Here is a 24,318-nt window from a genome sequence, read left to right as displayed (position 1 = left end):
GTTATCCGAGTTTTGCATGATCTGTGCACATAACCTCATGGTCAAATACTAAGGTTCCCAATGAAAACTAGGGAGTTGGAATTGTTTATCAATCAAAAAATTTGAAGAACAAAGTAGGTTCCTAATATCACTATATGAGAGATAACTTTTAACATCAGTAAGTTTATTTATTACTAGTCTTTTATTTTATTGGAAACTACGGAAAAATATTGACTTGTTTCCACTTTTTTTTCTGCATTTGCTGCTGTCATTTATAGTTGATAACAGACATGTAAGGTGCTTGCCTCCAATTGTTTACTATTAAAGAATATTCTACAGCAGGCTAAACAGATGAAAATGACCATTGTATTTCATTTTAGTTTGAAGGATTTTTAGCTGTCACTTCTGTTATTTCAATCTGGGTGCAATTATAAAGACTGAAAGTCATGCTATATGAGCTGTTACTTCATTGGCTATATGCATTGCATTTCTTGTTCTTATCGTCTTAAATGTTAAGCTAGTAACTATTGTTGATGAGGTGATTTTCTGTTTGCAGTTATAACTAGTTACCAATTCGGATAAAAAAGGAAGGAAACAGAAGGCAATGAAAAAGAGCACTTGCCTTAGGATGACTAGTAAAAAAGAGATGAGTTCCCAGAATCCCTCAGCAAAAAAGATTAGAGATGTTTCCTCGTCAAGTCAGGAACCTATTGTTCCACGTCTCATTGGTGAGCTAGAGACAATGATATTGGCTAGATTTCCTATGACAGAACACTGGAAGTTGGGCTGTCTAAACAAGCAATTTCAGGCACAACTCAAGAGTGGTGAAATCTATGAAATTAGGAGAGAGATAGGGTTCAAAGAACCATGTGTCTTTATGTTAGAAAGTGAACAAGGAAATTGGAGTGCACTTGATCGCCATTTCAAGTCCTGCAGGAAGCTCCCTCTTATTCCAACTATTATTCCATCGGTTTACAGTTTTAGCTGTGGAAACAATGGGTCATTTTCTGCAGGGACCCATCTGTTTGTTCAAGGATGGGAGGCTGGCGAATATTCTGTTTGGAGGTATGACTTAGCAACAAATAAATGGTCCAAGGCTCCTCCCATGAATAGCCCAAGGTGCCTTTTTGCATCAGCCTCCCATGATATCTTTGCATTTGTTGCAGGTGGACTTGAAACAAAAACTTATAGTGAAGTTTTGAGCTCTGCTGAGAAATACAATGCAAAAAGCCAGTCTTGGAAGACCCTCCCAAGAATGATACGAGAGAGGAAGTTTTGCTCAGGTTGTTACATGGATAACAAGTTCTATGTAATTGGAGGACAAGATGAGCAAAAAAATAATCTCACTTGTGGGGAATTTTTTGATGAAGAGACAAATAGTTGGACCTTGGTTCCTAACATGTTGAAAGATATTATTCCACTTTCAACTTCGAGATCCCCACCTCCTTTTGCTGTTGTCAATAATAAGCTTTACACACTTGATGCTTCCTCAAACGAGGTAAAGCTATATATGAAGGGAACAAATTCATGGAAGAAGTTAGGACCAGTCCCAATAAAAGCTAACACTCAAGAAGGTCCCTGGAGTGGAGATTTAGGCACGGCATTCAAATCCTTGGGCAATGAGCTACTTCTCATTGGTGCTAACTCTGCTTCCTATTCACATACCTTGATGTCTGTATACACTTGCTGCCCTGATCCAGATGTTGAGAACTTGCAGTGGAGGGAAATTGTATGTAGAAACACCGACCATCACTCTTTTGACATTTGTGCAGTGATGTTCGCCTGAACCTTGAAGAAGTGGAGGCAGACAATATGGAGTTGTCTTTTTTTCACTTAGCTTATGTTGTTTTCCTTTGTTTCTTGTAAGCACAGAAACTTCCATGTTCATATTTCACAATCTGGATGATGTTCGGTGATGCTTTTATTTTCTTTCTTCCAGTGTTCATGCTATTGACTCTCCATCTTGAGGGGGAATATTAGAGATATAAATATTTTATTTTATTTTTAATTGTGATATTCTAGATCATTCTCTTTTTTAGTTATGCTCTTCTATATAAGAGCCCCTTATTGTACAAATTAATTACCCAATCAATAAAATCAATATTTTTTGTTTTCTCTCTTTTACTTTCTAATAAGTTGCTTGCATCCAATTGTTTACTGTTCAAAAATATTCTATAGCAGGCTAAACAGATGAAAATGAGACTAGTATTTCATTTTAGTTTGCTAGATTTCTAACTGTCACTTTTGTTAATTCAATGTGGGTAACGACGAGTTACCAAAAAATAAATAAAATATAAGGAAACGGTGAATGCTTAAAAATTGTAAGTTAGGGTATAATATTTATAATATTAAGTTTACATGTATATATATATATATATATATATATATATAGGGAAATATTACTCTCATTTTACATAAGATAGCTTCTCTGATGCTCTCTCACTTCGATTTTCGCACCCCACATTTTTCTTTCTTTCTTGTAATTAGGGGTGTGCAAAAAAACTGGTTCACTTGCTCTGCCCTTGACCCGACCCATAAATACCTATATTTTTTGAAAGGTTTAAATACTGACCCACTTTTATTTGGGTCAGTTTTAGACCTGACTCGTTTTAATATTGACCCACTGACCCAAAACATGACCCATACCCATTATGTGAAAAAAAAATCACAATTACATTAAAAGAAAAGTTTTAACGTAAAACAATTACGTAAAAAATTTTTAAGGAAAATATTTTCATAAAAATTTTCGCAACATTTTTTGACGAAAAATATTTTCATCAAAATTTGTGACTAAAAACATATTGGTAAAAAAATTTGACGGAATATTTTTTTCGTCAAATTTTTTTACGGAATCTAAATTTCGTCAAAATATTTCACAAAAAAATATATTCATAAAAACTTTCGACGAAACACATTTTCATCGAAATTCTTTGACGGAAAAAAATTTCATCAAAATTCTTTACAGATTTCAAATTTCGGCGAAAGTTTTCGACGGAAACATTTTCGTTAAACTTTTTCACAAAAAAAAAATTCGTCGAAATTTTTAGCGAAACACATTTCTATCAAAAATTTTCGACTAAATATTTTCGTCAAGTTTTTTGATAAAGAATATATCCATCAAAATTTTCAACGAAACACATTTCTGTAAAAAAAATTCGTAAAATTTTTTGACAAAAATATTTCGATAAGAAATTTTGACAGAAAAAATATTTTGTCTAAATTCTTTAGAGAATCTAAATTTCGTCGAAATTTTTAGCAAAACACATTCTGTCAAATTTTTTGACAAAATTCTTTTTTCGTTTAAAAAATTTGATGGAAGAAATCATTTTCGTCAAAACCGTTGACAGAAACTAAATTTCAATAGAAAATTTTTTTTTGTAAGAATTTCGACGAAAAAATAATTTTGTGACGAAATTTTCGTCTTTTGCAACGTAAAAATTTCGACAAAATTTTGTGAGAAAACCAAGTCAAAAACGGGTCAGGTCAGATTTGACCCAGTTCAGAAACCAAGTCAGACCCACTTCAGAAACCAAGTCAGACCCACTTCAGAAACCAAGTCAGGTCAGATCCAAACTGGTTCTGAACTAGTTCAACAAAATCCAATCCAAGTCAGACCTGACTTGGATCAAATTAAAGCGGGTCGGGTTAAAATACCTGACCTATAAAAACCAAGTTGGGTCGAGTCGGACAAAAACCTGACCCGACCTGACCTATGCACAACCCTACTTGTAATTGTGGGACCCACCTATTTTCTCTTTACAACATAAGATAACTATCTTATGTGAAAGCAGACTAATAAAGCCTATATATATATATATATATATATATATATATATATATATATATATGGGTTTTATAAGAGTTATGTTGTAGGAAAAGTGATTGTGTTATGTTATAGAGATTCGTTTTGCGTGCCGAAGTTTTTTTTTTTTTGCTGCGGGCCCCACAAAATGTTGTGTGTGTAGGAAACTTTTTGTGGTCATGTTAAATGATAGATGATAAACCCTATATATATATATATATATATATATATATATATATATATATATATAAAAGAAAGATATTAATGTTTTAAAAGTAATCATTAATATGTGTAGAGACCATGTCATACTATTATTTATATTTTTTTGAAAAAGATTACAAGGAAAAGAAAGACAAGAAAAACAAAAAACTACTTGCAAAGCCTCGGCCAAGCTACTCCAATGGAGTCCCTGCTAAGCCTTTCACAACATCCTAAAGAAGGTGAGGCAAACTCCTGTAAGGACCAATCAAAATTGTAAGCAAAAGAAGCCATCCAATCTGTAACTCCATTTCCTTCGCTATGAATATGGGAGATCATTATCCTCCAATCCGAAGCCATCATCTTTTTTATACGCTTGACCAAAATAAACGCTGGATGACTTTGACTACACTCCTCTTTGATGAGTTGTTGAGCTACTAGAGAATTTCCTTCAAGCCAAACAAAGCGAAAACCCATCTTCCAAGCAATCTCAAGTCCGAGAAGACAACCCCACAGCTCAGCCATAATAATGGTACCACTGCCAAGATTCTTGCAGAAACCCATCAGCCACTTACCAGATGAATCCCGAATTACACCTCCACAAGCAGAGTCCACTCCATGGTTAATACAAGAACCATCCACATTTAGTTTAACCCAGGGATCTAAAGGAAAAATCCATGATACAAGTTTCTCCTTTCTCGGACTAGACTCAAGAGTAACTTCTTCCAATATGGTTGATGTTGAAATAGCCCCTTCCCCGTATCTCAAAGCGGCTCTATAAGTGGTATAAGCATTGTCCGTCATCCCTTGAAAGATTAACTATTCCTAGCTTTCCAAATGAACCAGGATATAATCCCAAAGAACAACGGCCATTGAGACAAGTTACACCAAGATCGATCATCAGAAATATTTGCTAATATCCAATGATGCAGATCTAAGGATGTAAAGACAGGCCACGCTTCTTGCTTCACAACTAACTTCCACACTTGCCGCGCTCCATCACAATCTCTGATAGCATGAAGAGTGGATTCAGGGAAACGATGACATACCTGACACAAATCAGTACTCGCCATATGCCGATTACACCTTCTTTCATTAGTTAATAGTTTTTCTCCTAGCATCAGCCACAAGAACGTTCGAACCTGTTCAGGACCCTTCCAATCCTAAACACGGTTCCAAGGGAGGGAGATAGTACCATGCACATTTCTGGAGATCGCTGAAAATGCAGACTTCAACGTGAAAGCCCCATCAGACGTCCTAGACCAAATGATCCTATCCTGGCCGCCATCATCCATAGGTGGAGGGATATTATTTAAATGCGCCAAGATGTGAATAGGAACAAGATTTTGCAAAGCCTCCCAACACCAGGTTCCTGTCGGAGATACATAACTGGAAACCATAGCTTGATCTTCATGTTGAGAAATGCTTGTGAGAGCATAGGAGGAAAGAGGTCCGCAACCTGAAACCCAGGAGTTTATCCAGAATCTAGTTGACTTCCCATCTCCAATCAAAATTCTAGAGTGTTGTAAAATATTAGGCCAACATGAAACAATAGCTCTCCAAAGGCTAGAGCTGTTGTTGGATGCAACAACCACTGGAATCATATCATGAGTCACCCAGTATTTGCTTCTAAGAACCTTAACCCATAACGCATCTGGGTTTGAAAGAATACCAAAGCCAACTTTCAAAATTAAGGAGACCAATTAATTAAAATAATTGGCAGAAATTGGAGAAATCAATCAATTGGATTGATTGGATAAAATTAACCAATAAAATTGGGATTTGATGAGGGCGCTGATTTGACCTAGTCTTAGGTTAGTGAGGCGTCACGTATATATAGCTTTTTTTCTTCCTTAGTTTCGTAACTTTTCTTTTCTAATTTTCTTCACTGAAACCCTAGCCAACACACATATCAATATGACGACTATCGGTCCCTCTCTTGGAATAACCAAAGGCACCATCCACTCTCTGTTCTTCTTCTGAGTCTAGCAACCTCCGTTGAAGGACATTGGGCATTCAAAGAAGCGTTCTTCTCTTACAAGACAACAAGGTGGTGTGGATTTCCATCGGAAGCCTCGTGTTCTTCAAGTCTGAGGAATTGATCAAGAACACATCTGATCAGCAATAGTTATCCGAATAAAGGTATAAACTTTAAACCCCTAACATATCTATTGCATGATTCATGGGTTGAACATGCTTGAGGATAGGCAAAGGTTGCTTCTTCCGCACAAATTTTTTAATTTTTCCCTCCTTTATGTTCATGGCCTACAAAATGCTACTTTCAATTGGTATAAGAGCATGGTTGCTTTACTATCGACAAGTTAGGGTACTTTTGTTCAGTTAAAAATGCAATTTTTACATTTTGGTTCATTAAAGATTTGATCTTTGATGTTTTAATTAGTTAAAAATGTGACCTTTATGTTTTGGTTGGTTACAAATTTGATTTTTGACGTTTTAATCGGTTAAAAATGTTAACTTCTCATTTTGTTGGTTAAAGATATGATCTTTGACATTTTGATCGAATAAAGATTTGATCTTTATTTTTTATTCGGTAAAAATATGATCTTTGTAGAAAATTTTGAATTTTTGGATATGTTAAATGTTAATATGTCCATCTAAAAACATAGAACATATTTTATATATTTTACGCTTGTTTGGTTACTAACTTTCCAGGTGCAAATAAAGGAAGGGGATGCAATGATGCCCAAAATTAAAATTTAATCGTTATAATTTAATTTTGGTAAATAAGGCTTGTATGCCTTGTCTTTCTTTTACTCTTGTGTAAATTCTTTTCTCACCTTACTCCCCCCAAATGTAACTTAGGGTTTCTTGAATTAATATGTAATTAGAAATTAGGCTAGTGGCGTTTTTAGGCATGGAGGAGCCGCGGCTTAAGGAGCATGATGAAAAAAGATGACATGAGTACCATGACTATCCCAAAATAAATGTGATTTATTATGCCTATGAATGTATGCGTGTATGTCAAAGCGACTAGTATGCATGTTATAAAAACGTATATGTATGTTTCTATTATGCATGTCCAAAAGTAACTAGTATAGTATTTTGTAGATGTATGACATAGGGAAACGACTAGCATGATAGTACAATATGCGCGTTTGATGAGACTTGATAAATCCCTAATAAAAATAAAAGGAACCCTTAAAAGGAACAATTATAAAGTGCACAATTGCCTCCCACCATCGGTACAAATTGAATCCCTTCGACGTGGTGGTACTCTACAACTCAGTTGGGACCCACTGTTTCGTTGGGTAAGATGAGTGCTTGAAGTGTAGAGACACTTAGGTTGGTGGTTTATGCTTGACCGGGTGCATAAGTTGCAGGCTCCGAGCTTATGTACTTGGGGCAATAGTGTCAGGTTAGTTACATGAGATGCACCACTAAATGGCAAGGAGTTGTCAACCTGATGTTAAGAGAAAGTAAGATACTATTGATAATGATCAACCCATTGTTTAATTTGATCTTGTGGTCTCAGACGGGGATTAAAGGAAATGGTCGTTCTCTTGACCCACTACGAAAATTCTTAAGAAGAATAGCCTTGGGTCAATAAGGATAAAGGTCATTGACTTAGATAAAATAGTGGGAGGGGCCATTTATCTGAAGTCTTTAATAATATGGTCTAATTTATAACAATATTAATCTTTACATCCTTTTCAGCATAATATGTCGGATCATTTGTCTCTGCGTACTATTCTTGAAACGAACAAGTTGACTGGTCCTAATTTCATGGACTGGTATCGGATCGTCAGAATTGTTCTGTGGGTCAAAAAAGTTGCTTATGTCCTTGACGCTGCTTTACTTGTTTCGCCTAAAGAAGGGGAAGATGGGTTCGCGGAATTTGATTCCGAGATCCACAAGCAACACATGGATGATAATGTGTTGGCTTGTTGCATCATGCTGGCATCCATGTCGCCCGAGCTGCAAAAGCAGCACGAGCATATGGATGCCCCCTCCATTATCCTTCATCTCAAGGAGTTATATGATAAGAAGGGTAGGCATGTGATGAGGACATAGGAGGTGGCATGACCAACCGAGGTAGTCCTAACACAAAATCCATAGAAATATCAATCCAAGGGCAATCTGGAATAGGTAAAGGAGTATACAACCCATGAGGCAATAATTTAGACTTAGACTGCTTACATACAATGCATCTTTCACACAATTTATGTACATCACGCTTCATGTGTGGCCAATAAAAATGTTCATGCAGCATGTCTAGAGTCTTTTGGATTCCAAAATGTCCCATTAATCCCGCCGCATGTGCCTCTTTCACAAGTAATTCCCTAATGGAACCTTTAGGAACACACAATCTCTTTTCTTTAAACAAGTAATCATTATGCCTAAAGAATCCATTTTGAGCAGCATCCACACAAGTTTCATAGATTTGTGCAAAGTCTGGATCATGCTCATACAATGCCTTAATATGATCAAAACCAATGAACTTAGTTTCAAGAGTAGAGAACAAAGCATACCTTCTTGAAAGTGCATCTGCAACTACACTAGACTTACCTTTCTTGTGCTTGATCACATAGGGAAACTGCTCCAAGAACTCTACCCATTTGGCATGCCTTTTGTTAAGCTTGCCTTGTCCTTTTAAGTACTTTAAGGACTCATGGTCACTGTTGATGACAAACTCTTTGGGCAAGAGATAGTGTTGCCATGTTTGCAAAGCCCTTACCAATGCATACAATTCCTTATCATATGTGGAATAATTAAGAGCAGCCCCATTCATTTTTTCACTAAAATAGGCAATGGGATGCCCCTCTTGCATCAAAACAGCCCATATCCCCCCACATTAGATGCATCACATTCAATCTCAAAAGATTTAGAAAAATTAGGCAATACAAGAATAGGTGCATGAGTTAATTTATCTTTGAGAGATGCATATCCATTTAGGCTTATTCTTCAAAGTCTTCAATTTGAATTAAGTGTATCATTTTGGGCTCTTCTTCCTTTAGACTCGGGCTTGTCTCAAGTAAAGTGGTCACCAAGAGATTTAGAGCCTCTTTAGCCTTTTTAGCTTTTGCTCTTGTCATTGGACCTCCAAGACCTTGTATGTCCTCCAAGTTTGTTGTCTTGGTCATGCCACCTCCTATGTCCTCATCATTCCCTCCTTCTTTAGAAGAATTTGTCCTCAAATTGTAATCCTCTTCTCTCCATAATGTCCTCCAAAAATGGCTTAAGAATTTAGTATCACGATCAGAGACAATGCTTGGGGATCATATCAGCATGAGAGGTATGATACCTCTAGGTGTGTTTGGTATAAGAGAAATTTTTTGGTATCCAGGAATCAGGATTACTGAGAATACAATAGAAATTGAGTTTACTCGGAATGTTACGAAAAAGGTATTTGGTTCGCCAAAATATTACCGAGAATATTGGGTAAAGATCACTGATTCCATGTTTGGTTTAGAACGAAATATGACTTGGAATATGAGGTTATTTTACAAAAATAACCCCAAACTATTTTTACTTTTGTAATTGATAGATTGGGTCTAGGTTTTGATGTGTGTTGGGATATTTTTGTCTCAAAAATTATTGTTGTGATTTTTCTTTACTTGGAATTCTGAATTACCATATTATTTTTGGTAATCTGAATAGTGACTTTTCTTTGTAAATCAAATTACCGGTAAACCTTGGATATCCGAGAATTGGTTTTTGTTACTTCTACCAAACATGGTAATTGACGTTTACCAAAGAAGGTTTACCAATAATTTTTTGATACCCTTGTACCAAACGCACCCCTAGGGAATTGTTCCTTTGCGAGATGACTGAAGGCATGTCTTTTAACTGCCATGTCCTGAAGATGACAGTGCTCATTGAGAAGCTAGAGGGTCTAGGCTTCATAATGGACGTAGAATTAATTAATGACTTAATTATATCATCGTTTCCTCCTTTTTTTAGTGGGTTCATTATGAAAAGGATGTTAAGCATTCAAAGAATGTTACACTGCCTGAGTTGTTAAGCATGTTAACTACTACTGAGGTGTCTATCAAAAAGGATAAGACACAAGCTCTTCTTATTGGTGGGTCTTCCAAGACCAAGGACAAGGGTAAAAGGAAAGAGCTTGCGAAGCCAAATCCTCTCAAGCCCAAAGGAAAGTCCAATAAGAAGACGGGCAAGGCCAAGGAAAAAAATGACGCTGAGTGCTTCCATTATGGCGAGAAAGGCCATTGGAAAAGGAACTATCCTAACTACATCAAGGGTGTGATTGGAAAAGAAGCATGGTGATGCTTCTACCTCAGGTATTTACATGATTGAGGTTAATTTTTCTTGTGCTAACATTTCTTCATGGGTATTGGATACCAGTTATGCTTCTCACATCTGCAATATGTTGCATGTGCTTAGGAATCCGAGGAAGCTTGACAAGAATGAGGTGGATCTTCGAGTTGGGAATGGAGCAAGAGTTGCTGCATTGGTATTGGAGATGTTAACCTTGTTTTGTCTATGGGCTTTATGTTTCATTTGAAGAATTGTCTTTATGTTCCTAACATTTCTAAAAACATTATTTCTATTTCTTGTTTAGAACGAGATGGTTTTATATTTACTATTAAGAGTAGTGAATTTTCTATCATTATGAATGATATTATTTTTGCTACTGCTTCTTTGGTAAATGTCTTATATGTTCTAGAAATGGAAAATAAAGTCCTCAATATAAATGTGAAACGACCTAGGATAGATAATCAATCTTGTCTTTGGAATTGCAGACTAGGACACATAAACGAAACAAGACCGTCTAGGCTATATGCGAATGGATACCTAGATTCCATGGATTTAGAATCCTATGGACCTTATGAGTCTTGTCTAGCTGGGAAAATGACTTGGACCAAGCCCAAAAGGCTTGAGAGTCATAGGACTAGTGAGTTGTTAGGCCTCATTCACTCTGATGTATCTGGTCTAATGTTTGTCGAGGCTAGAGGTGGATATTCCTACTTTATTACCTTTACTGATGATAAGTCAAGATTTGGGTATGTATACCTGATGAGACATAAATCTGAGGCTTTTGAAAAGTTCAAGGAGTATAGGAGTGAAGTAGAGAAACAACGATGCAAGATGATTAAGACATTACGATCAGATCGTGGTGGCAAATATCTGAGCAACGAGTTTCAAGATTATCTAAAGGAGAATGGGATTCTCTCACAGCTTATTGCGCCTTACACGCCACACCAGAATGGTGTATTCGAAAGGAGGATTCGAACCTTATTGGACATGGTTAGGTCCATAATGACTGAAACAGAACTCCCAAAATCATTTTAGGATTATGCCTTAAGCACTGCAGCATACCTTCTGAATAGGGTACCTTCTAAATCTGTTCAGATCACTCCATATGAGATATGGACTGGTAGGAGACCAAATTTGAGCTACCTCAAGGTTTGGGGATCTCCGGCATATGTCAAAACATTGACATAAGATAAGCTTAGTGTTAAGAGTACTAAATGTCTATTTATGGGGTATCCCAAAGGCTGAAACCAGAGAATTAGGGAGGCTGATACCAGAGAACCGTAGTGCTTCAGAGAGAGAGATCTTCCAAGGGATCTTCTTTTTCATTTTTGTTCTTCCATTCTATTTTCTAGTTGATGTTGAATATTGCTATGTCAGCCACGATAATGGTTGACTAGTTCTTTTTATTGTAGTTAGGGTCACAAACCCTATGTGAACCCTTTTTACGCTGGATTGATTATTTTCGCTCGTTTATTTTAATTTATTTTATTTTTACCCTGTGCGTATTGATATTATTTATTTTAGACTTGATTAACCTAATAGGAGATAATAATTTGGGAATTAGGGCTCGCAATAGGAATATTGGGGTTTTTGATTCTGAAAGGGGGTAAGGAAACAATTTATACATGCTTTAGGGATAGACTTGTGTGAGTTGCAGTCGTTTGATTTATCGTGATTAAGGCTTAATTTCATGCGGGGTTGCTAAGGGATTAGGATTCCAATTGAATTAAAGGGTTAGATTGCCAAGGGATTGGGATTTAACTAATTATTTTAGATGATAATTTGTCTGAGTTATTAAATTGAATGAACGTTGTCAATCAATCCAGAGTAAGAAGTGGGAATCATTTGGTGAGTGTACTCTAGCTACAATGCCTTCTCACATTTTACAAAATCAATTTCTGTTTTATTTCGCATAAACAAAAAGCAAAAAATAAGTCTTTACTTTTAGTTCTTATTTTTATCCAAACCGACAATATTTGTCACAACCTTTTTGAATCCTTCCATTCTAAAAGCGCACGATTATTTGATATTCGATCCCAATCTCTGTGGATACGATACTCTACTTCTCATTATATTACTTGTGTGATCGGTACACTTGCCGGTGAGCATCAAGTTTTTGGCGCCGTTGCCGGGGATTGGCGTTTCTGATATCATATAATCCTGATCTTGAAGATTGGATTTTGTGAATATTTTTATTATTTTTATTTTATTTATTTTATTTTTTATTGTTTTTTTATTCTTGTTGAAAAGTGCTACTAATCTCTTTTCTGAGTTGTATGCGAGGTAAACCTGTAGAATTTCCATTTGATTCGGAAATCACAAAGACCGAAAAGAGAAACAGAAAACTTGCTCGAAAGAAGCTTATATTCAACAAGTTAGAGACTCTGCCTGAAGAAGCACAAATCATGGCAGCAAATAATGATGCGGATAATCCATTCATAGATTTCATTCTCACTCCATCTTTCAACAGGCCCAACTCGAGCATTGTTCAGCCTAATGTTGCCAACAACAACTGGGAGCTCAAATCTTCCCATATTCAATTGGTGGAGAGAGTTCAGTTTGGAGGAGAGGAGAGTGAAGATCGTCATAGGTTTATTGACAGATTCTTGATGATCTGTGACTCCACCAAGCATCCTCAGGTGTCTAATGATGCGATCCGATTGAGGTTGTTCCCTTTTGCTGTTAAAGGAAAAGCTCTCAATTGGTTGGAAAGACAGCCAGCAAGAAGCATTCCAACCTGGGATGATTTATCGCAGAAGTTCTTTGCTGAGTTCTTCTCGATGGAGAGGTACAACCAGATGGTGAATGATATCACCAATTTCACTCAATCTGAGGGTGAATCAATGTGTGCAGCATGGAACCGGTTCAAGGATTTAATGAGGAGGTGTCCTCATTATAACTTGACTGCTGGTAATCAGATTAGAATCTTCTTCAATGGTTGCAAACCTGAGGTGAGGATGGTGTTGAATGGTGCAGCAGGTGGCACGATCAAATCCCTAAGAGCAAATGAGACTCTTGAGTTGATCGAAAGGATGGCTGCGAATGAGAATGAAGGCTTGTCATCCAAGCCTAAGAGAGGTATCCTTCAGATGGAAGGTAATGATGTGGTGCTAGCTGAAAACGAATTGTTATCTCAGCAGATAGCAAACTGGACCTCAAGGCTTGACAAGATGAAGCTTGCTGGTGTTCAGGCTCAAACTGTTGCTGTTGTATGTGAATATTGCCAGGGCAACCATGAATCTAATGAATGTTCTTCTTTGCTGGCTTCGGATTCACCTCAACAAATGCAAGTGAATGGAATTTGGTATGATCAGAGACCTCAGCAGCAAAATGTTCAAAGAGGTCAAAATATTGATGCTGGAGGTAGTAATTATCAACAGAAGATTCAAGGCACAGGTCTTGATTTCAATTCAAACAACTACTTGCAGCCTCCACCAATCTAAACCAAGGAACCTTCTGATTTGGAGAGGTTAGTTGGACAAATGGCTCAACATTCTAGTGCTTTCATGGAGGAGACTAGGGCCAATACCAAAAATACAAATGCATCTATCAGAAATTTGGAGAATCAGATTGGCCAACTGGCTAAGGAAATTGCTGATAGAACTCCAGGTACCTTCCCTAGTAACACAGTTACTAATCCGAGGGAACATTGTATGGTCATCACAACCAGAAGTGGTAAAGTACTGCCATCTCCGGAGGTTGAAGAGAAGCTGGATCCTGTAGGCAAACTTGAAAAGAAATTAAGAAACCTGCTGAAGTGATGAAGCCAGCTGAAAAAGAAAAAGCAAAAGAGAAGCATGAGTTGAAACCTGAGTACATGAGAGTCATGGCACCTTATCCGGAAAGATTCAAGAAAGATGCCCAGAAACAACATTATGAAAGGTTCCTGGATATATTCAGAAAGCTTCACATTAATATTCCATTTGATGAAGCCTTGGCTAATATGCCCAATTATGCCAAGTTTATGAAGGACCTTTTGTCAAGAAAACACAAGTTGCAGGAATGCCAAACGACGACACTCACTGAGGAGTGTAGTGCTATTATTACAAAGAAGTTCCCGCCTAAGCGTCATGATCCAAGGAGCTTCAACATTCCAATTGCTATTGGTAATACTGATGTCGGCAGAGCCTTGTGTGATCATGGGGCAAGTATAAATCTGATGCCCTTGTCCGTGTATAAATCGGTGGGTAAAGGTTGCTTCTTCCGCACAATTTTTTTAATTTTTCCCTCCTTTATGTCATGGCCTACAAAAGGCTACTTTCAATTGTCAACCCCTATTCAGGTCTGTAGTGACAAAAAAGTGATTCTAAAAATATTGTCGTGTTCATTTTATGAGTATTTGTGTTCGCGAGGACATTCAATTGGTTCATTTAAATTAAATAATTAAATAATTACATATTTACCCCTACTTACCTCACTTTTATTTAATAACTTGAGGATACTTAAGTAATTTTCATTGTGAAAGAACAATTTACATGCAATTCATCTCATGTCGTGTTAACCCACATAATGAACAGGTTGTATTAGTGTCAAAGGTTTGGACAAGAATAACTATTTGTGTTGCGTTTATGTCAAGAGTGTTCTTCTTTGTGTCGCTAGTATTCCTATTCTTGTTGATTTCGTGTTAACCCAAACACTACTCGTCAACTTGAACCACCACCCCTAATTGTATGTATGTTTGTCTAGGGGCGTAAATGAATTAGGGTGCCTGTTAGTTTTGAAAATATCCCTAAGGTGTTTTGCTTTTTTAGTTTTTAAAACTAAAAAACAATCAATTTTTGAAAATCATTTTTCAAAACAATCATTTTCAAATAAGTTTTCTTTAAAAAAAAAAAAAAAACTCACAAATTGTTTTTGAGAATAAAGATCAGACTTTAAACCCTTTAACAATTTACATGTCTACCTAGATATTATCCATTGGGCTTATAAAAACTCAACATAAGACAGTCACGACTCAGGACAACAAATTTCATAGGAAAAATAGGTCTCCAGTGCAGCCCTTTAAACAGCCCAAAATTGGTCCAGCCCATTAGTATGACTATGCATATAAGACGATTCAAAGAACAGGTTTAACACTAAATGGTGGTAGTTCAGTTGGTAGTAAGAGAGCTGAGTAAGTGGAAAGATAAACGTTTTGATTCGACCCCCATATATCACCTTTAGAAGAAGTTTAAATATCTTCATCCTTGATCCATCCTGCACTCCAGATTAATCTCATAATCGTCTGAAAGAGTCTAAGTTTATAGGTAGGGATGTAAATAGGCTAGGTCGACTTATAGGGGCCTACGACTTAGACTATATCAGGCTAGACTTGGCCTATGAAAGTAGCCAAATAAAACAGACGTAGGGTTTTAAAAAAGCCTAATTAGAAAATAGATCATAGGCTTTTTTAATATTTTAAGCCTATAAACATACATGTCAGCCTATATCATATTATTTATTTTGAATAAAATAAATAAAATTATTATTTTAATGATTTTGAATAATAAAATAATATTATTTTAATTTTTTTTAATTATTGAATATCTAATAGGCTTAAAGAAACTAATCATAATTTTTGTTTTTTAAATATAGGTCAAGTCAATCCAAAGAAATTTGAGATGCAGCTATAAGGCTTAAATATGGGGATGCTGATGCAGGTTCAAAGGATATTATGGTTCCTTTGATATTTTCGGATGAGGGGTGGGTTAAAGTGAATACTGATGGTGCTGCCAAAGGTAATCCGGGGTTGGCTGCTTGTGGAGGTGTGATTAGGAACTGTGTGGGAAAATGGCTCAATGGTTTCTGTTATAGAGTTGGCCATTGTAGTGCCATATTAGCGGAACTTTGGGGTATATTGAAGGGTATTCAAATGGCTTGGGAGGGAGGTTGGAGAAAAGTAATTGTTGAAAGTGACTCTAAAACAGCAGTCACGTGGCTCAACATAAGGGTTAGGCCAGCCTGTGAGTCTCATCTTGTTGCTTGCATACAGGCATGGTTGGACAAAGACTGGATAGTTAAGATACAACACACGATTAGAGAAGGAAATTGTTGCGCAGATTGTCTCTCAAACCTTCCTTTGGTTAATCCGAATTTAGCAGATTTTTGTTCGTTTGGGACCCCTCCCATTGGTATTAGGCTTTTGTATTTAGCTGATTTAAGTGGTTTCAGTAGAACTCGTTGTATTTCTTCCTTTTAGCCTCTGTTAGGATTTTAACCCCAACCAGGATATCAAAAAAAAAAAATATAGGTCAAGCCAGATTTATAATTTGGACCTACACAAGGCTAATAGGCCAGTGCAGCCCCAAGATATTTTATATAGGCATGGCTTATTTAAGTCAAAACCTAGCCTAGCTTAACCTAATCTATTTACGAGCAAACTTTGGGTACTATCGTCGTATGTAGGGAACAGTGACCATTTTGCCACTGTTCATCATAATATTTACCAGAATGCCACGCGCACAGTAAAAATTCTCAAAATGCCACGCGGGCTAATTCGCTACACAGTGTAGTGAATTAGATATGCAAGTAATTCGCTACCCTATGTAGCGAAATAGGACACGTCAGAATGCCCAGTCAGCAAGAATGCCACGTGTCAAGCTTGGAGTAATTTGCTACCCTGTGTAGCGAATTATGCATAACGGTAACCTGCTGCACTGAGCATGGTGGACACGTGTCAGACATGCACAAATTTACTACACAGGGTAGCGAATTTGGTGTATTTAACCCCCTATAAATACCCCTCCGTCCCCCCACCACTCCTCTCACTTTCTACCTCACTCCCTCTCTCTCTAAGTGTCTTCTCTCTCTAAGGTTGGTGGTTTTTTTTTGTTTCAATAATTTATTTAATTTATTATTTGATGCATTATTTAATGTTTATTATTAGTTAATGTAGATATTTGAAACATTAGGTTAGTTAATGAGTTAATGTATTGTTTTTAATTCATGCTCTATTATTAGATGATATATTAGTTTATTTTTTTATTTATGCTCTAAAATATTTGTAAGGTTTTATTTTTTTTACGTGGGGATTTGTTGCTTTAATAATTTATTTATTTTATTATTTAATGTGTTATTTAATTTAATGGAGATATTTGAAACATTAGGTTAGTTACTGTACTTTTTTTAGGGAAAAAGTTCACCAATGCCCCTGTGGTTTGCTTCAGAATCACTTATGTCCCTGTGGTTTTTTTCTATCACACATGCCCCTGTGCTTTTAAAAAATAAAAAACCACAGGGACATAGGTGATAAAAAACATACCCTTTTACAAACCACATGGACATATGTGATAGAAAAAAAACCACAGGGGCATAGGTGATTCTGAAGCAAACCACAGGGGCATTGGTGAACTTTTCCTTTTTTTTAACTCATGATCTAATGTTAGATGTGATGTTACTTTATTTATTTATGTGTGCTCTAAAATACTTGTAATGTTATTTTTTTATTTATTAAAATTTTGTTGCTTTAATAATTTATTATATTTATTATTTCATGCATTATTTAATGTGTTGATTTATTTCATGTTGATATTTGAAATATTAGTTTAGTTAACGTATTAATTGTAATTCATGCTCTCTTTTTTATTTTTGGTAAGCTGTAATTCATTCTCTAATGTTAGATGGTATGTTACACTTTTTTTGGTTTATTCCTCAATAAATTTTTAATATTATTTAGGGTTGGAATTTGAAACCTTAGGTTAGTAAAAAAGTTAATTTTTTTGACGCATAAAATTTGTATTATTTAGGTCTATAAATTTAATTTTTTTATTTATGCTTTAATAATTTTGTAATATATTTAATGTTAATATTTGATACATAAATGGTAACGTGATATAAATGTGTTAGGTAAAATTTTGTAATGTTATTATTTACTTCATAAATTAAATGTTATTATTTAATATTAATTTAATAATTTTTAGTTTAATTTTTTATTCACCCGTAAATGATTAGGTCAAATTTATTTAATTTTTTATTTATGGTCAAATATTTTTTGAAGATTATTTAATGTTGGTATTTGAAACCTATAATTAGTAAATGTGTTAATTATTTTCACGCATAAATGATTAGGTCTAATTTTTTTAGTTTTTTTATTACGGTTTAATAATTTTTTTATATTAGTTAGTGTTGATTTTTTAAACGTTAGGTTATTAAAAAGGTTAATTTTTTTGACGCATAAAAATTTTATTATTTCGGTGTATAAATTTAATTTTTTATTTATTGAATTGGCTCTAACCTATTGAATTGTGCTTTTATTGATTTAATTTATGTAGTTAAATATTTATGAATTCTTTTTTGATGAATATTAATTTAATTGTTTGTATTAATTTATTTAGATATGGAGCATGATGAGGCACCTCGTCCTGGGTCTCCGCGCAGCGTGATTGACCCTAGGCCTTCAGACAAGACTCTCTTAACTTTATAGGAGAAACATATATCCACACATGTGTGGAACACCTGTGAGAATCCGAATGTCCAGGATCGTGTGATTAATGTGCGACATGCTGCAACACATGATCACCGTGACATTCCTGAGGAGATTGAGCCATGGCTGAGGCAGTCTGGCTTCTACCATATTGCGCGCTTGCGCGACCATGAGGTTAGTAATTTTTTATTGTATCACTATACCCTGACTTTGGAATATGGCATTGCGATAATAATATTTTTATTGCTGATTGACCACATGTTTTTATGATTTCAGATAGACCATGCGCTTGTGTCTGCTCTTGTCGAGCGATGGCGCCCAGAGACACGAACATTTCATATGACTATGGGCGAGGTCACCATTACCCTAGAGGATGTGCATCATCTACTAGGATTGCCCACTGATGGTGAGGTTGTGTCCGGGCGCCACGGACGACACCCATTTAAGCAGCTGGTCAATGACTACTTAGGCGTTGATCCACAGGCTGGTAGGGATTTGTCTGGAGGTTTGTTGGGTCTCCACTTCCTACGATAGAAGTTTCAGCATTATGCAGGCCACGCAAACACTGAGGTTGACCGTATGAGATATACTCGCACACTAATTTTGCGCATACTCGGGGGGACACTTTTTTTGGACACTGCCTCCAGCTTTGTTCCTGCGAGATATTTACTATATTTGGATAATTTCCAGCGGTGTGGAACCTATAGTTAGGGGTCTGCAGTTCTTGCCGTCTTATAAAAGGAATTGTGCAAAGTGACTGACAGGAAACGTTCAGAAATGGGTGGTTGTGTACTCTTATTGCAATTATGGGCGTGGACAAGATTCCCGCCCATCTCTCCTGGAGTACCCGATATCACTGATGCGCATGCCGCTTATGGACTCAGGTAATTGCACTATTGTTTATGTAAATTATTCAAATTGTAGGCTGTTAATTTTTTTAATGTTATTGTATGGTAACACATGTGCGCTCTTCGTTGCAGGTTTAACACACATGATGTGCGACAGATTGTGTTTACAAACATTCGCAGGTACCGGCATCGTCTGGACGTTATGAAAAGACGTGAGTTTTGTTGGAGATCGTACCTAGGTTTCGAAGGTAATCCACCTCCTTCTGACACTGCCCGCAGATGGATCTCTGTATGTCCACTTATTTGTTACCAGGTCATTGTCTATCAGCAGCCCGATCGAGTTCTACGATAGTTTGGATATTAGCAGCCTATTCCACATGCTCTGATTAGTTGTCTTGACCTGTTGACGATTAGCATTACTGGTAAGACAGACGTAGATTGGAGGGAGAGACATTACTTCTTTATCGCTCAGTGGGAGGATAGGGATGCTCTGGTACTACAGGAGCTTTTGCCTCTTGCGCAACATGATGAGGGCCACCTATCTGTTAACAGTGAGTATATGCAGTGGTTTCATAGAGTGACCCGTCGATGGATGACCCGCAGGGCTGCGATTGCGACACACGTGGTATGTTGTAATATTATTGAATTATGCTTTTATAAAGTTGTTTTACAGTCACTAACATGTAAATTCATGTATGTACTACAGGCTGATCGCGCGGAGACGGTGGTCTATATGGCTTCGCCAGAGGGTCGGGTATCGTTCTCTATGGATCAGATTTATCACGAGGCACTCAGGGTAGTTGCCGCGTATGATGATATGAACAGATTGACAGATCCTGGCGAGCCCGCAGCCCCACTGGTGGTTAGTAATACACAGGACCCTCTGCCTGTCCAGCGTCCTAATCGACGTGCGTGTATCGAGGGTTTGCCGCTTCACTATTCCACACCTCCTGTTGCTGATACGCCTGTTGTAGTCCCTCCCATGCCCCCCGTCCTGCCGGGATGTATTATTCCCCTGGTTTTCTAGCAGGTCCTTCTCAGTAGTATTGGTGGCCCCCGTAATTTGGCGGTGCACAGCCTGGGTGTCATCCTGCACAATATCCACCCTGGCCGACTGCTCCACCTATGGGACAGTATGGGTTTCCATCTCAGCCGTTTCCCATGTATGCAGGCGGTAGTAGTTCACAGCCTACTCAGGGCTTAGATTCATTCACAGAGTACTACAGGCCAACTGTTGATCCATCCATCAGTTGCACATGCTCAGCCACATGCCAGTGTTCATGCGCACTCAAAGGCAGAGGATTCTGACCCGGTTATTGCAACACCGATAGCATACTCGACGAGTTTCTTGCAGTCAGCACATTCACAGCCATTCGGGGATTTTTCTGCTCAGGATTTGGCCGAGGCTATGGGGGAGGCGACTGATGATCACCATGTTGTTGCTGCTGGTGACGATGTACCTGGTCATGATGGTGCCGTACCTGTTCCCGGTGCTGATGTTGTTCCTGATGCTGATGGTGCTGATGCTCAGGGGATTAGGAGAAACCCCGTTCGACAGGCCAGGTTTACTTGCGTGCTGTCACCATTTGACCACGATCAGTCTAAATGCGCGGGGTATCATGCTCGACAGCACTGATGTGTTATTTTGTTGTGTCTATCTGTGTTTAGGTTGACTTTGCTTACTGTACATGGACTGTGGACTCTTATTTACGTATATTTTGCACCTGTGTTGGAGACTATATGTTTTGCGCGACTTATGTACCTGCTGTAGTTGCTATGATTATCGTTGTTTACTTTGGTAATATTATGGGCACATATGATGTTTTTATTAATATTATGGTTATGTTCCTGCCGACAAGACTGATTGAAGTATGAAAATGTAAATGGCGGTACTAAATATTATAACAAACCGAACATTTTGTACATACATCACTACTTTTGCGAATAAGAAAATACATAACATACTTACGCATATAATAAATATTTAGACTCATTCACTGTTGTGGTTGCTGTCGCGAAGGACAATACTGTTTATTATGCCTAACCTCCCTAAAATAACCGCACCTTGTTCGAGTAATTGCGCCTTCCCGCGAATCCATTTCATTGTGAATACGTGTACTTCTAGGCCTTCCCTGTTGACGTCTCATAGACACATCTTGTATAACTGTTGCATGTGCAAATGGCGGTATGAAGTCCTCGTTACCAATTGGATACCATTGAGTCGAATAAATTTCACATTGATTCTTGGCACTGTATCCAGGGTCTATGTACTGTGTGGGATCGTGATACGTCGATGTACATGCCGCAATGACATGTCTACACAGAAACCTGAAAGCAGTGAACTCACCACACTGACATGTACGGTCAGATAACGAATTCGACCATTTTTTACCGTCGCGATGAGTCCGTACATTATACGACTCTTGCACTTCAAATCTTGTCATTTGCGCGTCATAAGAAGTTACGTAATGTGTCGCAGCTTTACGTTGATTGTCCACATATGCTCGCCACATGACTTTGGCGAAGCGATTACCTCTCTCAAGCTCCTCACGGGCTTCCTGTCCGTGCTCTAAAAATATGCCACCAGTCTACTGTAAGTTATACGCACAAGTGAGGTAATTGGAAGGTTTCGCGCCCCTTTTAGAACTTTATTAACACACTCTGACAGATTTGTTGTCATGTGGCCAAACCTTCTTCCTTGTTCATCGTAAGAGATACTCCACTTCTCTTTCTGGATGCGATCAATCCAAGCAGCTATTTGAGGGCTTGTTTCTTTAAACTTTTCTAAACCAGCATCAAAGTGCAAGCGTGATGTTGTATATCCTACACATAGCACACACAAAATATTACTATCGGGGGTCCATTATACGAATCAGACAAATTGAAAACATACCTAACTTCTTCAACTGCTTCTTCAACATGACATTCTTGAACTTGTGATTGAAATTACTGGCCACGTGGCGAAGGCAATACACATGGTATGCCTGTGGTGGAGACCATCCTAGATCAGCATTGTTGACTGCAGACAAGATTCTCGCATGCCGATCAGAAATCAGACAGATTTCGTGTTTTTACGTAACATGTATTTGAATAAGTGCTAGGAACCACGACCAGTTGTCAGTATTCTCCGCAGACACGATAGCGAATGTAATTGGAAGAATGTAATTGTTGTCATCAACTGCTGTAGCAATCATTAGGGTCCCATGATATTTTCCATATAGATGGGTTCCATCGATCAGGATTATTGGCTTGCAATAATGGAATGCTTCACAACACTGTTTAAATGTCCAAAACACCCTTCTGAATACCTTGTGAGCTTGGTCTAGGCAACCATCAATGAAATGGTCACGCAAATCCAGCTTATAGGCGGATCCGGGGGAAAAACGCAACATGTAATCCAGCCACCTAGGTAAGAACGCATACGACTCGTCCCAGTCACCAAATACTTTCACAATAGCCTTTTGCTTTGCCTTCCATGCCTTCCTATACGATATATGGAATCTAAGGCTAAGCGATCCTTTCTTGGATAAGCCCAATTTTGACACTGGGCTCCTCTCTTATCATATCTGTTTATGTGGTCAAACAACAGTATTAGTCAACAAGAGACAAAGTTTTTATAAATTTAATAGCAATAACTGGACGCACCTAAGATCAATGAACAAATGAGATTTGAGTCCAACTGCTTGTGATCTTGGGTAAGAGTCTGACTAACACATGTGTGTTCGTTGTTCCATATGCCTATCACCCATTCACTGCCACCTTTTTTTTGGTATGCTCTCATCCTCATTGGACAACCGGCGTTATGATTTTGACAAACCATAATCAACCTTTTCGTATCACTTTTCAGTACGACTGTTGTGCGATGATTTGCCATACAATATTGTTTAATTGCCATCTGTACATCTTGCTTGGTGTCAAACAATTGGTCCTTATATAGCTCGTCGCCGATCTGCCAGTTAGGTATTTGTGCTCCAGTCATATCATCCAATTCTTGATCTGGATATTCCCAATTAACATTCGTGAAATGGCTAATTCCAGACCAAAATGGTACATTATCATTTCCTGCATAATAACATATCCAAAACCCCAATATTAATGTCGTTTTAATATGATATTAGATTTTTTATTATAAAGCATTAATGGTTATGTACCTGAAACAGGAGGATCTTGCATTCCGACAATGCCTGGCGATGCAATTGGTTGTCCAACTGCAGTAGACGGACAACAATCAAAATCATCATCGACATCCGTATCCGATGACTCGCTATCTGGAACAAGACCTTCATCACGCTCTTCCTCGGAACTATCCGTACGCCAAGATGGATCGTACATGTCGTTGGCTGGAACCGCTTCATCAAAAATTTCTTGAGTTGGTGGTGCAAGCGTTGGGGACGCGACCTCATCTTCCGGATTAACCACTGGCACCATGTTTATGTCGATGATGTTAGTGGATAGATTGCTCGGTTGACTGTTGGATTGTCCACCATAGTTGACTTCTGCATACAATTCAATAAATCTTGACTCGCCGTGTTCAGAAGTGCTTGCATCTACTACTATCGTTACATCTTCATCATCGACAATTTCCACACCAACCTATTGCACGGGGTTACCCGAGGCACATCTAGCGGTCAACCGAGCAAGAGTTTGACCACGTTGTAATCTCAACTTCTTGTATATTAACTTCTTGAGCTCGTGAAGATTGCATGTTGGGCTCATGCGAAACATTTTTGCATCACCTTCAAACACTTGCTCGTTTGGACCAAAGTGTTTTCTCCCATTATAATAAACAGTAGCTAGTAAATCATTCCTACTCATCTCCCAAAAGTAGAAAAAAACTAAACTAAGATTCA

General features: G+C 37.5%; 1 protein-coding gene and 1 non-coding gene across 2 annotated transcripts; one reads left to right on the top strand and one right to left on the bottom strand.

Moving 5' to 3' along the window:
• Positions 1–625: 625 nt before the first annotated feature.
• LOC133291985 (F-box/kelch-repeat protein At3g27150-like) lies at positions 626–1,765 on the top strand. Its single transcript, XM_061490345.1, has one exon. It carries the CDS (start codon positions 626–628, stop codon positions 1,763–1,765), a length of 1,140 nt encoding a protein of 379 aa, XP_061346329.1.
• Positions 1,766–13,015: 11,250 nt separating this feature from the next.
• Positions 13,016–13,121, bottom strand: LOC133291989 (small nucleolar RNA R71). Its single transcript, XR_009748852.1, has one exon. It is a non-coding gene; the product is annotated as a small nucleolar RNA R71 (small nucleolar RNA).
• Positions 13,122–24,318: the final 11,197 nt, after the last annotated feature.

The sequence above is a fragment of the Gastrolobium bilobum genome, unplaced genomic scaffold (assembly GCF_033153095.1).
Source record: "Gastrolobium bilobum isolate Gb01-03AN ecotype WA unplaced genomic scaffold, APGP_CSIRO_Gbil_v1 utg22085, whole genome shotgun sequence".
Classification (NCBI taxonomy): Eukaryota; Viridiplantae; Streptophyta; class Magnoliopsida; order Fabales; family Fabaceae; genus Gastrolobium; species Gastrolobium bilobum.
Note: the sequence above shows the minus strand (reverse complement) of the source record. Positions and strands in the feature narration are given on the sequence as shown.

Excerpts from the sequence above, each read along its gene's own strand:
- LOC133291985 (XM_061490345.1), top strand. The coding sequence starts at position 626 with ATGAGTTCCCAGAATCCCTCAGCAAAAAAGATTAGAGATGTTTCCTCG.